Source organism: Phoxinus phoxinus (genome assembly GCF_949152265.1).
Source record: "Phoxinus phoxinus genome assembly, chromosome: 20".
Classification (NCBI taxonomy): domain Eukaryota; kingdom Metazoa; phylum Chordata; class Actinopteri; order Cypriniformes; family Leuciscidae; genus Phoxinus; species Phoxinus phoxinus.
In genome coordinates, this window is record NC_136895.1 from 23,746,700 (window position 1) to 23,764,820 (window position 18,121).

General features: G+C 37.8%; 1 protein-coding gene across 4 annotated transcripts; it reads left to right on the plus strand.

Annotated features, from left to right (window-relative positions):
* Nucleotides 1-312: 312 nt before the first annotated feature.
* LOC306988931 (uncharacterized protein) lies at nt 313-16,839 on the plus strand. Of its 4 annotated transcripts, none has more exons than XM_079594148.1 (8): nt 313-694; nt 2,646-2,969; nt 5,149-5,487; nt 7,556-7,618; nt 8,668-8,785; nt 9,302-9,350; nt 10,051-10,361; nt 11,073-16,839. In XM_079594148.1, the coding sequence occupies exons 2-5, from the start codon at nt 2,684-2,686 to the stop codon at nt 8,757-8,759; spliced, it is 780 nt and encodes a 259-aa protein (XP_079450274.1). In that variant the 5' UTR covers nt 313-694; nt 2,646-2,683; the 3' UTR covers nt 8,760-8,785; nt 9,302-9,350; nt 10,051-10,361; nt 11,073-16,839. The 4 variants fall into 4 exon arrangements, with proteins under 4 accessions (XP_079450274.1, XP_079450275.1, XP_079450273.1 ...); XM_079594149.1 differs by having other exon boundaries at nt 10,071-10,361; XM_079594147.1 differs by having other exon boundaries at nt 9,302-10,361.
* Nucleotides 16,840-18,121: the final 1,282 nt, after the last annotated feature.

The window sequence follows — 18,121 nt, forward strand, 5'->3', positions numbered from 1 at the left end:
AGTAACAGTCAAAAACAGTGTCACCAAATTCAGTTCACACATCACTGCTGTCCTGATGGTACTACAACACTTATTTTGGAGGGGAAATGTATTTTTGCATTATTGTTATGATTTGTTATTATGAAATAACTTCACTGTAATTCTCTGTCCTGCTGCAAAGTGTTGTTATATAACCAGCAGGACAGTAGTTATGTGTGATCTGAATTTGGCAACAATTCAGAGAATTACAGTGATTTTATCTTTTATCTTAATATTTTGTAGTAGCACTTTTCGGGTTTTGCACTTTGCAGACGGTCCCTTCCGATCTGTCTCTCATCCGCCTGCGCACATAGATCAATGATGTATTTTGTCCACTGCGAAGGAAAGCTCGTTTTGAGGAAAATTAGGGTTGTAGTTGCTTGTGTAGCCTACGTTACTACTATTGAAAAGAGGTGTTATTTGTGTAGTAACAACGTTTTCGCGAGTTATTGAACGCGGAAGTCCGAATGTGCGAATATAAAACCAACTTTACCTAAGTCTTATAGCGCTCAGTTTTAACGTGAGAATCGGGAGTTTGCCGAACGCGACAGAGGAGTCTGTGGCTCGTCTTCGGAGAGAGGACGATAACACCGGAGGACGATATCCCGGAGGCCTATACTGAGCAGAGGAGTCGTCGTTGGCCCGTATTCAGAGGGCGCGCAGCAACGCACCACAGGTGAAAAGGAAATCTATTAAAATTGTGCTTTTTTTAGACATACTTCGTATATTTAACTTATACTATATTAAGTGCGTATTAAATGTGTTATTTTGAAATAACTTCAAGTATATTAAATGTATTTAAATATCAATTTTAAGCTATTTGCAATATATTTTAATATATTAAATTGTGCGAAAATGGAACCACTTCAAGTACATTTAAGTGTATTTCTTTACAGTTCATTTAAAATATAGCCTACTTTCATATTTCTTAAGCTACAGTTAGAATATATTTGAAGCTTCATTTTTAATGTAGCCTACTTCAAGAACATGTCAATAGCATTTCAGCTCATTAGAAATATATTAGCATTAGCCTACACTAATAGTTTATTAATAAAAGCTGTTTTATTCAGTATTCAAAATTGTATAATAAAAGTGCAAAAATAGTTAAATATACATGTTAAGACATACTTTGAAACCAAGAAAACTCTAGCTAATATACTATCTGTGCATTGCAAAATAAATGCATAAGAGTAAATTTAAAAATGTAAAACCTTTTTTAATTTATATTTAAATTCAGTTATACCTTTATTACTCACAATGCAATTTTCTGATTTTTTTTAAATAAAAGTTACGGAAAAACAATGTGCAGAAGTGAATAATGCATTATTTGCAAACTTATCACAGGATCTTTGAAGAAGGGAAGAAGAATTTATATAAAATGAATCAATGATTAACATTTTTTATATCCATGTTTGAATATGTATTATAATTAGCATAGATATGCATTAGAATTTCGTCGACTTCTCAGATTTCGTTTGCTTGATGGGAATTTAATCGTTGAATGATAATGATAATGACTTTTCAATGTCTCTAACGGGGATGGTGTTAAACCATTAACTGAAGTCCGCAAAGAAAGTCTATTTAAAGTAATCTGAGTTCATTTTTTAGAATATTTAAGTTTTTACCAAAACAATATTGCAGTGCCTTCAAGATATTTACATTTTTATCAGTTCTTGCATTACTTGGGAATCAAACTGATTACCTTGCTTATATGGATTAGATTATACATTTTTCACAATGCTAATATGCACAAAGTTTTAAAAAGGCTACAATAATGACATATTTTTTACGAATACAGTTTTGTCTGAATTTTTTTTCTACGTTTATTTTAAATAGCTGTTATTTTTATTTTATTAGGATTTAAAAACGTATTTGTTGTTATTATTATTCATATTTCACCTGCCTTGGCTGTCAGAGTAACAAGGGTTGACAGGGAAAAAATTCACAAATCAAACAGGTCGAGATGATGGTGATATTAGTCTTCTAAGTGTTGGATCTATAATGCATTAGAAAGGGCAACGCCCTGTATAGGAAACTCAGAAGCGAAAGGAAACTTGTCATCAAGTCTATCTAATGGAACATTACATGGTGTCTTATAGGGATTCAGTCCTTAAAGGTGCTGACAGTCCACTAAATTAAATAATCTAAAGAGAATACAGGCAATTACCCCCGACTGAAGATAATGGTACCCCTCCAAATTGTATAAACATCACATGGTCACAAGAACTAAGACTATGTAAACATTCACACATAGTTTGACTCTCAGTAGAAAGACTTACAAAACCCCTTCACTGGAAACTATATTGAATCTAATCAGTAAATGAATGCCATCATGTTCACCTTGAACGCACAATACAGTGTAGTTAGTTCCTCAATAATTTTTTTGCACTTATTTTCAAACATTTCTCATTTGTATGTAACCCATCCTTAGATTCTATATCCACTAACATCATGTCATTGTCTCTCATTAAATCATCAAGACTGTTCTACTTAAAGATGAATATGTCAAATTGTGTTAGTAAGACCAAAACTGATCTCAGTCTCTATCTGTTCACTAACATTACCATAAGTGTTACTTAGGCTATATGAGTTTAATCTCTGAGAAACTGTTTCTGTTTGTTCTGCAGGAGTGTTTGGTGTTGATGCAGTGAAGTCAGTGTCAGTGATGGAGGGAGAATCTGTCACTCTAAACCCTGATCTTTCTGAAATACAGGGAATTAATGAGATACTCTGGAGGTTTGGAGCGTCAGGTCCAGTCATTGCTGGAACTGATGGAACTAAGATCTCATATCCCCATCTGACTGAGATATTCAGAGACAGACTGCAGCTGGATCATCAGACTGGATCTCTGACCATCAACAACACCAGAACCACAGATTCTGGACTTTATCAACTAGAGATCATCCTCAACACTGGGCCTTCATATATGACATTCAGTGTTACTGTCTATGGTGAGGACACATTTATTGTTTGAATAATTTAGATATTATCACATTTAAACATTCACTTTTTTGTTTTATGAATTAAAATTATACTCAAAAGTGCAACAAGCAAATATTAGTTATGTATGGATGTTTCCACATTTCCCAGGTCCTCGGATGCAGAAGTCACACTTCTGTAGTAGTGAATGGAAACTACAACAAATATACATATATTTTATGTGTGTTTCCATCTGCTCCAATAGCAATATATATATATATATATATATATATATATATATATATATATATATATATATATAATTCTTGGCTTTCTATGAAAGTTTCATTGACTATGTATGTGGGTCAGAAGATATAAATTTGTTAAATTTGCTGTCACTGCCTCAGTCGTTGTATTGGAGTCGATGTATAGTTTTAGTTTAATTGTCACAGTATGTTCAGTGTGTTTAGTTTTCATGGAGTTTAGTTTCCTTCACCATCCCTTCGCCATCTCCTGGCTCCTTGCCTGTGGCATCACCTCGGCCACTTCCAACGCCTCTCTAACATAATAAGTTCAGATTCCCACCACTCGTTTGTCTCCATGGTTACCGTTATCATTAGTTTATATGTGTCCGCTGTGTGTGATCAAGTTTCCTAATTTGTGTTCCTAAAGTTGTTCCCTCACCTGCACTTATGGTCGGTTATTGTTTGTGCATAGCACACACTGTCTCGCGTGTTGGCTGTTTGTTCTTAATATTATATTAAATATTGTGTTATCTCATCTTTGTCTTCATCTTCTGTGGAACCTGACGTTACAGAATAACCGACCCTAAAATTAATTACGCCGCAAAGTTTATGGCCGTGGCTCAGAAAAGCCGCAACCTTTTAGATTTCTCAGGGGAATTTTTTATTCTTGCCTGCACCTGCCCCTTTGATGACGAGACCCTGAAGTCGTTGCTCTGGATCTGGAACTTTCACCATCCCGTTGACCTCCCAGACACCACAGGTGTGAACTGGAAGGAAGCCATCATCCAGTGTCTGGAGAGCATCCGTCCCCGATCCAGGACCCAGACAGACCCAGAGGCGAAGTTACAATCTTCGACCGTGGAGCATGCGCTAGAGCCCCCCACAGATGTTGAGGGACCACCCGCCGTGACGATTGAGCCAGAGTCCGAGAACCAAGGGACAGAGTTCACCATCGCGCTGGAAGTAGAGCCCCTGAGCAAGTCTGACCAGAGGTGTGAGTCCGCGACAACAACGGACGAGGGAACGGGAACCGAGGACTGGCTGACAAACTTCAGTGAGGAACTGTCGACTCCCACCCTAACCCACCCGAGCTCAGCCAGTCCTCCAGCCCCGCCACTACTGGATATTTACTGTCCTGCTACGTCCCTGGAGATGCCCTGCAAAGACGTCGAGCCGCAGGTCGAGCAACCATCAGCAGCACCGGTAGTCGAGGATCCTGAGGCTCTGCCTCCGGCCTCGGACACCCTAGTTCCATCTCGGCGCGTCGACCTGTTGGCTCCGCCCTGGCTCCTCCCATTTTCGGCTCCTCCAGGAACCCTCATCCATGTGACTCCACTGGGTTCCCTCGTCCCACCGGCTCCCCCTTGGTCAGTCGTCGCTCTGCCTACGCCACGGACATCCGGGCCCTCCGCTGCGCTCTTTCCCTTCTCCCCTATGGCTGCAGCGGGCTCCTTCCTCACTTCAGCACCGCCTCTGTCCTCGGTCTCACCAGCGTCGCCACTGTCCTCAGATTCTCTGGCTCCACATGCGATGCTCGCCGCCGAGACGTCGCCTGGGTCTCCTTCACCAGCGATGTCCCTCGCCTCCTGCAGTCCTCCGTCTGTGCCTGGGGATCCATCGGCCTCGTCTTCCGCGGTCGTCCCCCAGCTGTCGCCAGCCACTACACCACCTTGGCTCCTCCCTCCCTCAACCGTGGACTGTCTTCACTGGGGTGTTCTGTCTCCTCCCGGTCAGCCATCCTCCGCCTGAACCTCCTCCAGCTTCCTCTGCCGGCATGCCTACGCTTTGCCATCCCTTTACCATCCCTTCGCCATCTCCTGGCTCCTTGCCTGTGGCATCACCTCGGCCACTTCCAAATGTATTTATTTATAATGTAGTGAACCTAGACAAACACTGATCTGATTTTCAGTTGTGCCAGTAACTGTTCAATATGTTTCATCTCTGTCTGTGAATCTGTTTCTTGCAGAGTCTCCACCTGTCATTGATGTTGAAATGAAGAGTGTTACGGAGGGAGATTCTGTCACTCTTCAGACTGATGTCACTGAACCACACGGAGATGAGCTGATAGTGTGGAGGTTTGGAGATGAAGGAAAACTCATAGCTAAATGTGATATAGAGGCCAAGAGCTCACCATTACATAATGACACTGATGAGAGATTCAGAGACAGACTGCAGCTGGATCATCAGACTGGATCTCTGACCATCAGTGACATCAGAAACACACACTCTGGACTTTATACAGTGATGATCAGCAGCAGCAGCAAACAGACGTTATACAAGAGATTCAGTGTTACCATCAGTGGTGGTGAGTAACTCGAGTCTTATGAAATGTATTGTTTATCAGCATTCAGAGTGCAAAACTTGAACCCCAGAGCTTTAATTTGCTAAAACACTCTGTTCTCTCTATCTCTCACTATCTCTCACACATTGCATGACACCTACCTATAAATACATCTGTGATAAATACTAACTGTTGTCAAGATTATGATACAAATTTAAAATGAAAAAATTATAATTTTAATCTTCATCAGTAGCTATGTTTCCATCCACTTATTTGTATGCGCATTTTGGGATACCGTATCAAAAACTGCTGGATTTAAAAGCCATTCAATTCTAAGGCATAGTCCACACTTACACTGTATTTTTATAAACAGGGTTTTTCCTCCTTCATTTTAAAAAAAATCTCGTCCACATAAACATGATTTAAAAAGAATCTCTGTCCATATAAAAACACAAAAACATTAAAGCGCAGTTAAGAGCATGCCAAAACCAACAGGTAAATCTAACTGTAAAGCCATGTTTGCAATAATTTATACGATTTCAGTTTATGTTATGTAATGACATTTGTTATGTAATAGTGTAGATGCAGAAACATTGCCTGTTTAAACGTGAATGAATCTCAATAACATTAATCTTTCTCATTGCTTTGAGCATTTTCTGCGACAACTGGACAAACTCATTCAATAAAAGAAAGCCATATTATACTGTAAAATCATGGAGCACAGACTGTATCAGTATTTTCAAATGTACAAAGACCATTTACAAATAAAAAACAAGTAACAAAAACAATTTACAAATGAAAAAAACAAGACAAGTATATACAGTATGTACAGTGGTGGCCAAAATTTTTAGAACACAGAGTCGTCTTATTAGGCCTGGGTTTATTTTCCAATAGAACAATAACTACTCGGTTACTATCATAACCTCAGTTCCCCGAGAGTAGGGAACGAGTATTGCGTAGCTATACGCAGTGGGGAAACTACTTTTCTTAGATTTACTGAAGCTAAAAATATTTAGGAACGCATTTTGCAGCTGCACAGCTAGCACAGTGAGTGTCTGGCTCACTCATTATTTGTGATGCGGCCGGCAAGTCCTCGCCTTCCACATTTATGAAGTTTTATAATATGGAGGTACCTTCCCTGCAGGCAAGGTTATTTTCGGTATGATCAAGGCCTGACGGTGTCTGGTCTTGTCTACAAATTATGTCACTGTGCACAATCACATTACATTTATTATAAAACCCGCCTTTGGCCGGTTATTCCCCATACTAATAAACCCGACGGTGTCTGGTCCTACTGGTATATTGTTGGTTAGTTCTGACATATATATATATTACTAGACCCGACGGTGTCTGGTCTGGTCATTATATGTTTTGGGTTCTGGCTTGTTCTGTGAGCTCAGGGGTCCTGAGCTGCAGCAGGCAATCATGCTACTTATAGTGCAGCATTTTACATGGCGTCCCCTCTGCGTATAGCTACACAATACGAAGTGACGTTCGAAAGGGAACTACTCAGTTCCCTAAGAGTAGGGAACGAGTATTGCGTAGCCAGGCGCACTATAATAACCTGGCAAGTTGTCGCTTCATTCGTTAAACCTGCTAAAATGGTGTTTTTCGGGGACTAATATAGGCTAAGGCCCCGCCCCCTTGGCGGGCTCTGACGTGGTTTGGCGTGATGTTAGCTCATTGGTGCACACGGAGGTGCCCGCGCCATTGGATGTGCAGTTGCCGCAAATAAAAAAAATAAAAAAGAATAACAAAATAAATAATGATCAAATTATATTACTAGCAATAAAATAGTTTATTTCCTTGCAGCGGGAGTGAGTTCGCAGTTCAACGCCTGCTGGCTGGATTGAGCGTTCACGAAGCGTCAGTAATCAACCAGCTTGAAAGCTTTAATTGAGATAAACCCCCATAAAACAGCAATCATACAAAATAATAGAGACATACGATTATATTCATAATAATAAAATAGTCCAGTTACTATTATTTGCACCTTGACAACACTAACTGCGGTAATGAAATGTGTGACCGGTGACAGCTTAAATTCCTGTAATCAGCAGTTATATGTTACTGTATGAATATGCTATTTCAGAAGCTGCCACAGAGGGAGATACAATACTCTTCGGTACTCATGTGAATGAAGAAGAGAGAATAGGTGAGGTGCACATTGTCTAACAGTTGTTCAAAATAAATGTGTGTGATATAGTTTTTGTGAAAATGATAACAGCAATATAAATAGCTTGTTTTATTGTAGTAAATGCTATGGAGTGGCTCAGACATCATCAGTTATGTCTGTTTATGTTTGTAGAAGAGTGTTAGTGAGGGTGAGCAGAAGGAAGGGGAAAGAGAAGATGAGGAAGACAGTAGCAGCAGGGATAACAGAAGAGGAGGATGCTGGAAAGAGCAGGGAATATAAAGGTTGTCATGATGAGCATCTGGCTGAAGAAAAGACAGATCAGAATTATTTAGCAGAAGACTGTTTGGTAGAAGGTCCAGGATTATGGCCTGCAACTCTAAATAATATGGGAAAATTACGTAGTTGTTAGCAAACTGGCTTGTGCAGGTGCAACAAAACTAGCAGATATGTCTTGGATGTAGTGCTGGGGTTGGAGACGGGAAAACCACCTTGCCTTTAATACATTATTTAAAGGAACACTCCACCGTTTTTTTAAATAGGGCTTATTCGCCGTCTTTCCTACATTTAGATAGGTGGGCAAATGCATTTTTGTCTCAGTGCATGCATTGTTTTAGTTTGGCAGGGTCGCCGCTAGCTTAGCATAGCATAATGAATGGAATCCTTTGTTGCCAGCTAGCATGTCCTGAGTAAAAGTGATTAAAAAAAAGTAAAAATAAAACACCTAATTACTTATTGTGGCCTGCGTATTCCCAACGAGTACAAATAGCAATGCAGATTAAGACTAGGCGATTTCCTAGGCAGATATTCACTTGGGACTATATTAGGGTGGAGCACAGGCGAAGCACTGCTACTTGGGCGCAGAGATATCAGGCGCAGCAATATGACAATATTACAGTATCAGATCTACACTTAGGTTATATAGTGCTGATGTTTATAGTGTGTGTTATAGATCAGACACATTCACACTAATGTCTGTCTTTATCATTACAGTATCAGATCTACACTCAGGTTATATAGTGCTGATGTTTATAGTGTGTGTTAATGAATGTCTCTCTTTATCATCACAGAACCAGTTGTGTCTCCAGGTGCTGTGGCAGGAATAGTTGCTCTTGTTGTTCTGCTGCTGGTGTTTTCAGTTGCAGCTGTTGGTGTTTTTTAAGTTCTCTAAATATGAAAGGCAAATGGGTAAGTATTACAGCCAGCTGACACATTAACAGAAAAATGAACTGTATTTCTCTTCAATAGTTTAAATCAAATGTATAATATAATTGCCATGGTCAGTCTCTTAAAGCAGATTTTCTACCCCTTCTGATGTTTGGTTTGAACAGTATCTGAACCTCTTGACTATGCCTTCATAATTTCATGCATTAAATTGCTGCCTTGTGATTGGCTTATTAGAAATTTGCATCATTGGCTGGTTAGATATTTGCATCAATGAGCAAGTGTAATGAATAAAGTGGTTACTGAGTGTATATCATGGCTACCTGAAATAATGTTAAAATATATAAATTAACATTAAGCAATAAATGTCTAATAAATGTTGTAAATTGTTACTGATAATTTAGAAAAAGTCATAAGAATGATGAAGTGATTATTAGAAACATGTAAAGAATCACACAGAATCTTCTCTGCATTACTGACATGTTCATCTACAAACTCATTTATACTTTAATCTCCTCATTTCTATATTTGTATGTGCAGCTGTGACAGATGAAGAGAAGGCAGTATTATATGGAATGCCAGACCTGACGTTTGTTCCACATTTATTTATTTATGCATTTATTTATTTCCACATTTATTTATTTTCACATTTATTTATTTATGTATATGTATTTGTCTAGATTTATTTATTTATTTATACATTTATTTATTTCCACATTTATTTATTTATGCATTTATTTATTTATACATTTCTCCGGAATAAAGATGGTAACCATATATATACATACAGTTAAGGTGATATTAAGCAACTTAAACCGTGATATAAGATTTTGGATATATTGCCCATCTCTTAGTCATTCATTCCCTGTGGGACTTCTTGCAAAGGTACAGTACATCCATACTGTACATCCATACTGTACATCCATACACCTCTTGCGTTTCGTTTGTTCACACCACAAGGTGTCGCTGTATCCTCAAAGCTTCAGCACTGCCACTCTGAGCTCGATTGCTATGTCTGAGGTAAAACACGCCCCCCTCATTAGCATACAGAGGAAGAAATGTATAATTAATGTGAAACAAATACATAAATGTAGACATATATACATAAATAAATGTGAAAATAAATAAAAGTGGAAATAAATGAATGCATAATTAAATAAATGTGGAAAATACAATTATACACAAATAAGTACTCATTTATTATATTTTTTTACGCTTCTTCATATAATTATTTATCTTTTTTTTTACATTTCTTCGCTTATTTATTTATTTATTTATTTATTATTAAGTCAGATCTGGCATTCCATAGTATTAGTGATGGAGGGAGATGTCGTCAATCTGAAGACTGATGCTGAAATACAGAGAGATGATCGGATCGTGTGGATGTTTAGACCTCAAGAGTGTCTTATTACTGAAAGGCCAGAGACCAGAGAGACATATGATGGTGCTGATGGGAAAATCAAAGACAGACTGGAGCTGGACGAGAACACTGGACCCCTGACCATCACAAACTTCAGAACCACAGACACTGGAGATTATAAACTACAGATCACATCCAACAGTGGGGTTTCATACAAGATATTAAGTGTTATTGTCAGAGGTGAGTCGCTCTAGTCTACATTAATTCTGCCTACATTTTTTTTTTTTACAGTTAATTCAGATCAAACTTCTCAACTACAGACATTTTGTAGATTTTTTCGGTCTGAAATTTAGGATTTCAGCTCCAAAATCTCCTATTGAACTACACACACACACACTTGTGGCTGTCAGAGCAGAAAAAGTTGCAGCTTTATCTCTTTCTAAGTAACTTTCCCTGTTTGGTCTCCAGGTAGATGTGTGTGTGATGTGGCTTCTATCGGTTTATTCAGTTATATTTCAAACACCATTTTACACTCAGATCTGTTCAAATATCCAACAAAATCCCCTCAACGCAAGCTACTATAGTCAAAAATGAATGTGAATGAATGAAAGGATGTTTGTCCTTAAAGGGAATTGCATACTGTGAATCTTTTAATGCATCTAGTTGTAAAGGTAAACTTTACATTTGAGTTTGCATTGCAGTTCAAAAATATAATAAATGTCGTTCATTTGTGGAAAAGAACAATTGCTCAAACAAGATTGAACTTATAAAATCATTCAAACGTGCTACTGACAGAGTGTTATTTAAAATATTTTGTTCATTGTATTTCTAATGGTATATTGATAGTAAATTGTTGACATTTTAAAGTCTGAAAGAAATTACTACAGACTTAATCTCCTCATTTTATCTTTTTAATTTATTTATTGTTCCTCTGTATTTCATATTCTTTAGGAAACGGAGTGAATGAATCAGAGATTCATCAGAAACAGAGACCGCTGTTGAATCAGAGGATATGGACGGAGTGAATGCAGCAGGCACGAGTTCACATTAAGATAATAAGACACGCCCATTAGTGTCAATCACTGTGACATCATCAACATTTTAGTGCTGATTGGTTCTACAGGATGTCCGGGAGACGTGTGTGTCGCATTCTTTAATGGTCTGCCTGAAAACTCACTTATGACGCACTGAAGTATGTGAAGTATGTAAAGTTCATGGGACACACAGGCTCACGTCGGCGGCAGTTTGTTATCAACATGCTGAATTGGCGTCTGGTCTGTCAGGGGAAACTCTGATTGAATGTTCAGTTTAGGCCTGGGGCCTGGTACACACTCGATGATTTTAAAATCTTAACTGACTTCCGGCCAATTATGTGAATGAGAAGACACACGTGAAGCGAGCTCCCGAACATTTTGCCTTTCAATTATATATTTCATGCTACCTAAAGCTTTTAGCACACTTGGTGGTTTCGTTTTTAAATAACTTATTCTAGGATTGTTGCTTGAAAAGAATTATGGCTTCTGAAAGGCAAAGGAAACTTAAATCGTCCGCGACCGTGACAGCGGGTCATGGCGACAAGATGCCGCTGGATCTGGAATATCTCCGTGCCTCTTTGATCTCCGGACTATCATCTACCATCGCAGAACAGGTGAAAGCAGCCATTGACTTTTGCCTCAGTTGTTGCGTCCTTTGAGAGTTTTAAATCGAGCATTGAATCACAAGGACGACACATTGACGAGCTTGATAAGCACTTGAACGAATACAGCGACCGCATTGTCCGCATTCGGCTAATAAACAACTCACCGATAAAGTGGAGGACTTGGAGTCATCGGCGTCCCAGAGCGAGCAGAAGGGAGCGATCCGGTTACCTTTATGTCACAGTTTTTCCAGGATGTGTTCAGGTCAGAAATCTTTCCAACTCCTCCGCTGCTAGATAGAGCATTGGCCCCGTGCCTTCGGCTGAGCAGGAAAATCAAAGGCCTGGAGTAATGATCGTGCGGTTTCATTACTTTAACGACAAAGAAAAGGCTGTTGGCATTGGGAATTGGAACCCACTCTTCCATCAGAGCCGTAAGGTCTTCGTTTCCCCAGATTTACAGCAGTGATAAACAGCCTGTGTGAGAAGAGCGTGCGGTTCCCTCTTAGATTCCCTGCTCGCCTGCTGATCGACCTCGGCGATGAGAAGCTTCAATTGGACTGCCCCAAAGAAGCACAGCGATGGTTTAATAAACGGTACACCATTGTATAAGCAATTGTACTCTTGATACAATGCTAAATAACCGAGTGAATGTAGGTAAATATGTGCCTTCATGTTGCCTGAAATGAATGTTCTCTATATTATTCTATACCTGTTCGGAATGTTCGATCGGATGTTCCTGAGTTTGGGCGTTCTGCCTCCATTATTTGGGAATGGAGACAAGAAATTAAGTGATGGTCCGGGTAGGGTGGGGGAGGGTTTTCCCCAAATGTATTTATCCTTTTTTAAATTTTATTTATTTTTCTCCTCCGGCTTTTGACCTCGTCTAATTATATATTAACCTAACTTGATGAACAGCACCAGAAGTTCAGATAGATCCTTGAGTTGGAATGTGAAAGGTCTGAATGGTCCCATTAAAAGATCCAAAATTCCGACACATTTAAAACAACAAAAACCTGACGTTGTATTCCTCCGGGAAACTCATCTGCGTCTCATGGATCAAAGCAGACTCCAGACTCGCTGGATATCACACGTGTTTCATTCCGACTTTGATTCCAGGTCAAGAGGCGTTGCCTTTTTGATTAACAAGACTGTGCCTTTTTCTACTATTTCTGAAATGAATGGTAGATATGTAATTGTGAAAGGGAAAAGTTTTGCTGAATGTATATGCCCCAAACTTTGATAATACTCTCTTTGCTCAGAATTTGTTCTCTGAGATCCCATCTATGAACACGCATATTTTGATATTTGGAGGAGATCTAAACTGTGTTATTGATCCAGATTTGCATAAATCAAGTACTGTTATGAAAGCTCCCTCTGCCATGTCAAAGATATGTTCTGAGTTTATGGTTCAGAATGGTTACATTGACGTATGGAGACACTTATTTTTTAAATCAATAATTCTCTTAATTCCTCAGGTAGTAAACTCTGAATATCTGCCCATTGTTATTTGAGACCATGCCCTTCTAAGTCTTGACATTCTTTTATTTTCATATCGCACTTCTCGACCACCCTGGAGGTTCGATTATTTACTCCTATCTGATTCAGCATTTTGTGAATATATTTCTAATTCAATAGACGATTTTCTCCTTACTAATCGGACCGATTCAATCTCTTATTCCTTACTTTGGGAAACTTTGAAAGCTTTTTTAAGAGGACAAATTATCTCTTACTCTGCTTATGTTAATAAAGAACGGAGGGATAGGATAAAAAAGTTGTCTGACAATATTCAAGATGTAGATGACCAATATACTCATAACCCGACTCCTGAGCTACATAAACAAAGGCTTAACCAGATCTCTTGTAGCATCTGAACTTGATAGACACATTATCTTAGAGGAGATTATTAAGTCAATAAATTCATTGCAATCTAAGCAATCCCTTGGCCCAGATGGGCTGCCCTCTGAATTTGATAAGAAATTTCATGCTAAATTGGCTCTGCTTATTTTATCTGTATTTGAGGAATCTTTAGAGCTAGGTATGTTGCCCCCAACACTGAGACAACCATCTATAACTCCAGTTCGGTTTTGGGGATGGATTGATTTCATGGATGCGTTTATTATATGCTGACCCTCAAGCTTCAATTTATACTAATAATGTTAAATCCAAGTATTTTATTTTATCAAGAGGCACGCACCAGGGATGCCCCCTATCTCCATAACTTTTTTTTTTCATAGCTATTGAGCCCCTTTCAATAATGCTTAGAACACTGCCGTTATTTCAGGGAATTGAACATAAATTAGCCTTATATGCTGACGACTTGTTACTCTACGTTACCAATCCAATCGCAACTATTCCTGAGATAATACATCTATTATGAATGATTATTTTGGGAAATTTTCTGGGTATAAACTGAACTTACAGAAGAGTGAATGTCTACCCATAAATCAGTCTGGCCAAAAACTAAAACAGAATGACTTACCTTTCCAGTTGGTGAGTTCTAAATTCAAGTATCTTGGTGTTAATGTCACCCTTTCTGATTCTGCCTTAAAGGCAGCACATTTTACACCTTTAGTTTCATACATGAAGTCCGCTTTTTTAAGGTGGGCAACTCTTCCATTATCTCCACTATAGGATAAACGCTGTAAAAAATGAACAATAAAAAACCTCTTTGGAGCTATTCCTCTGTTTCTACACAAATATTTCTTCAATAATATAGACAAATGAATCTCCTCTTTTATATGGGCAGAAAGTTTCCAAAATGTTACTCCAAAAAAGTCAACTAAGTGGAGGGCTTTCCTTGCCCAACTTTATGTATTATTCTTGGGCGGCGAATATTCAGAAATTGGCGTTCTGGGTACAGACCTCCTCTTTACTATGGTGCCACTTAGAAGCTAAGTCCTGTATTTGAACATCTCTCCCTGCTGTGGTGTTCTCTTCTCTCCCTATGTCCCGTTCACATTACACGAAAAACCCAATAGTGCTCTTCTCTCAAAATATTCTTTAAATTTCGGCGTCATTTTAAATTTACCTCGGCATCAACCATGGCTCCTATATAATCATCTCTATCTTGCTCCCGTTTCTGTATAATCTTTCTGGGAAAAGAAAGGATGCTCTGAAATTCTTCTCATCATTTAATCTCCTTCCCTCTCACCTATTTCGTTATTTTCAAATTAGGCACTGTGCCTCCTCTCCTCCGGGTTTCCCTCTTTGCCTACAAAGTCTATGAGAAGAGGCTTTTAAACTGAATCCTGAAAATGCAATTATCTTCTCAAAGGATAATGCTCACAACATTAAAACTATTAGGGCTTGGGAAGAGGAACTTGACTTAGAATTTGAAGATGACTACTGGAGTATTATACAATGTACGTACAACCGCTTCGTGCTAGACTTAGCTTTATAGACAAAACTTTCTAAAATACTGTATATCCCAATGTTTCAGATTTCTGTGATCAACGTAAACTTTCACCATGTAACCTTAGCTATATGTTTGTATTTTGTCCCAAGTTACAAATCTTTTGGAATTCTTTCTTTAAAATAGTTTCTGATGTCCTATGGGTCAAGTTTGCTGTTTGCCCTTTTGCCACCTTTGGTGTTTCATCTCGATGTGTGCCTTTAAGCCGTAGACGGGCTGATGCCTTAGCTTTTGCATCTCTTCTTGTTATCTTGGACCTCCCCACAACCCCCTTCTATCTCATTTTGACTCAAAGATTTTGCCTTTGTTTTGTTTTTTTACTTGAACAAATTAAGTACAATATCAGAGGTAGGGGGAAATCTTGAAAAATGGCAACAATTTATTACTTTCTTTAATAATTTACAAACCTTAGACGTGGATTGAGTGGGGGTATACAGTATATGTACTTTTTTATTTATTTTGTACTAATATTATCATCTAAATGATGCATGTATCTTTGCTTATCTGTGTCTATTTTTATTTGTACATTGTATGAAGCTTCTTGTTATATTTATGTGTGTGTACTGGAAGCTTCAGTACCAAGGTAACACTAGCTAAAAAGATTTTTCTGAATTTGATTCTGAATTTTTTTTTTTTACTTGCGAATCATTTTCAATCAAAATACATGAATACTTTCACACATGAAAACTTCGATTTAGTAAGATTTATTGTGCCTTCAGATAGTGTAGTTATCTACAAGCTTAAGCCATGCGAAGAGAAGAGAGAAAACAATACACACACGAGCCACTGAAATACATCATCCACTACAGTCCGTCAAATTTAAAGTATATTTTGAAAGTCCTTTTTGTATTATTATGGGAAAATTTTACTGGGAGGAGACCATCTCTGTAAAAACAGACGATTTCAATCACCTTTACTATGTTAAATATTAAAGACATTTAATCAGAGTTCAGTGAGGAAATTAAAGTCTCTTGATATTTCCTGAAGTCATTTACGTGATATTTTAAACGGATTATGTAATTATTGAATAATTAACATACACTTCTGACAAAAGTGAAGGGATTATTTAAGACTTTTCCACATAAATTGTTTTAGGCCTTTGATTCTATAAAAAATAATATAATATTTTTCCATGTTCAGTCACTAGTTGGCGCTCCAGCAGGGTCTTTATGAGATACGTATTGTCTGTACACCATTAAACTGAGTTCAAATGAATCTGAAGTACAAAAAAGACTCTGACATGTAGATTGATCATATACCCCTGTTACATATCCCATGGATCACCTGTGATGTTTGACCTTTAGTCTAAATGAATCCCACAGTGACATTCAGGATCACAATAAACACATTAGAACTCACTTCTAATTCTGAATGTACAGAATAAACAAAGTCATTACTGAAAACAGTAATAATGTGAAGAGAGTCATATTCATTCATCGGAATGAACTTGTCTTTTCAGTCTACTCCAATTTCTGCAAGAAAACAAAACAACAGATGGTTAGATCCTGTACGAGCTTTTTTCAAGAACAGTGTTGACAACTTAAGAAATGTTGCCATGAAATATATATTTTACATATAACAACTATAATATGTGTTGACATAATATGAATGAAGCTCAATGTAAAACAGATTTGAATGACGTTTTTCAGCATTAAAAGCAAACATTCCAATGCACTGGTCAGTTTCCGGTCTGGTTTTCACTTCATCTCTCCCACACAGCTGAAAAAAGGCATATGTTTTGTCACTGTTGGCTCCTGAGATCTTCAGTTTCCTGAACTTACAAGCATTTATTTGATATGGTCTGTGGGGTTGATTTGAGTTTGTGGGGAGAAGAGAAACACTGAACCAAACAGCCATTTTAACAAAGACGATGAGACTTGATCAGGCCAAACATCTGGATCTGTATGTGACAGCAAAAACGAGTTAAAATAGTTGTGATTATATAAAGCTAAAGCTAATAGAAGAGTGGAATATGAACTGAAGAACAGACAAGTTGATGACAAAGCATGACTGCGCTCAGTTTTTTTTTTTTTTTTCTTAGCTTCTCAATTCATACTCAATGTTTTTTTTCTTAGTGGTCAACATCTTGCTAAAACTATTGTTAAACAGATTAGTATTTGTCACCTTTTAAAATACATTTTTAAGATTTAAACGTGATTCTCTCTCTAAAAATAAAAAGGATGGTTCTGTATTATTCATACATTACAAATGACTGAAAACGATAATAAATACAAAACAACAGTATAAATTAAAACAGAGAAAACTAAGATGCATTGTTATTTAGATATAAATAACAATATTAGATTTAACAAGAATCTAATGTGGGTAGAACAAATTAAACCATTAGAGTTGTATGTTCAGATTAGTTGTCAGCCTTAGAAAATGTTAAATTAGGTAACTAGGAAAGGTATGATATTGTGTGTGAGATATCTGACTTTGCTTAGTATTCAAAATGGGGGGACGCATGTAAAGTTTGTTTGGGTTCCGGCTCATAGGTATGGCTGGTAATGAGCTGGTAAGTTTGCTAAACAGGCTTTGAAAGCATCAAATGTGTCTATTCAGTGTAAAATATCAAAATCAGAGGCTAAGTCAATGATTAAAAAAACATGTTAAAAAGTTGTGGCAAGATAATGGGATAGGGGAGATAAGGGAGGGGTTTTTACATTGTAAATCCTGAGTGTCAGGGAACAGAGGTGTCCAGAGACGAAAGCAGGTAATATCTCTTTACAATAAGGGTGCACTAATTCATGCTTAACTAATGCACAGATAATACTGAATTAATGTATTACTAATACATTAATTCAGTATTATCTGTGCATTAGTTAAGCATGAATTAATGCTTATTGGTGCACCCTTATTGTAAAGTGATAAATTAGGCAACGCCACTGAGGGTAAATAAACAGAAAGTCTCTTCACAAAAGGTAATTGAATGGTGTTCCGCTGCTCTTT

Bases quoted from the DNA above. Each gene is read 5' to 3' on its own strand.
- LOC306988931 (XM_079594147.1), top strand. From the start codon at position 2,684: ATGGAGGGAGAATCTGTCACTCTAAACCCTGATCTTTCTGAAATACAG. The intron at 2,970-5,148 runs GTGAGGACACAT...TGTTTCTTGCAG, and splicing joins ATTCAGTGTTACTGTCTATG to AGTCTCCACCTGTCATTGAT. The intron at 7,619-8,667 runs GTGAGGTGCACA...TTATCATCACAG, and splicing joins GAATGAAGAAGAGAGAATAG to AACCAGTTGTGTCTCCAGGT.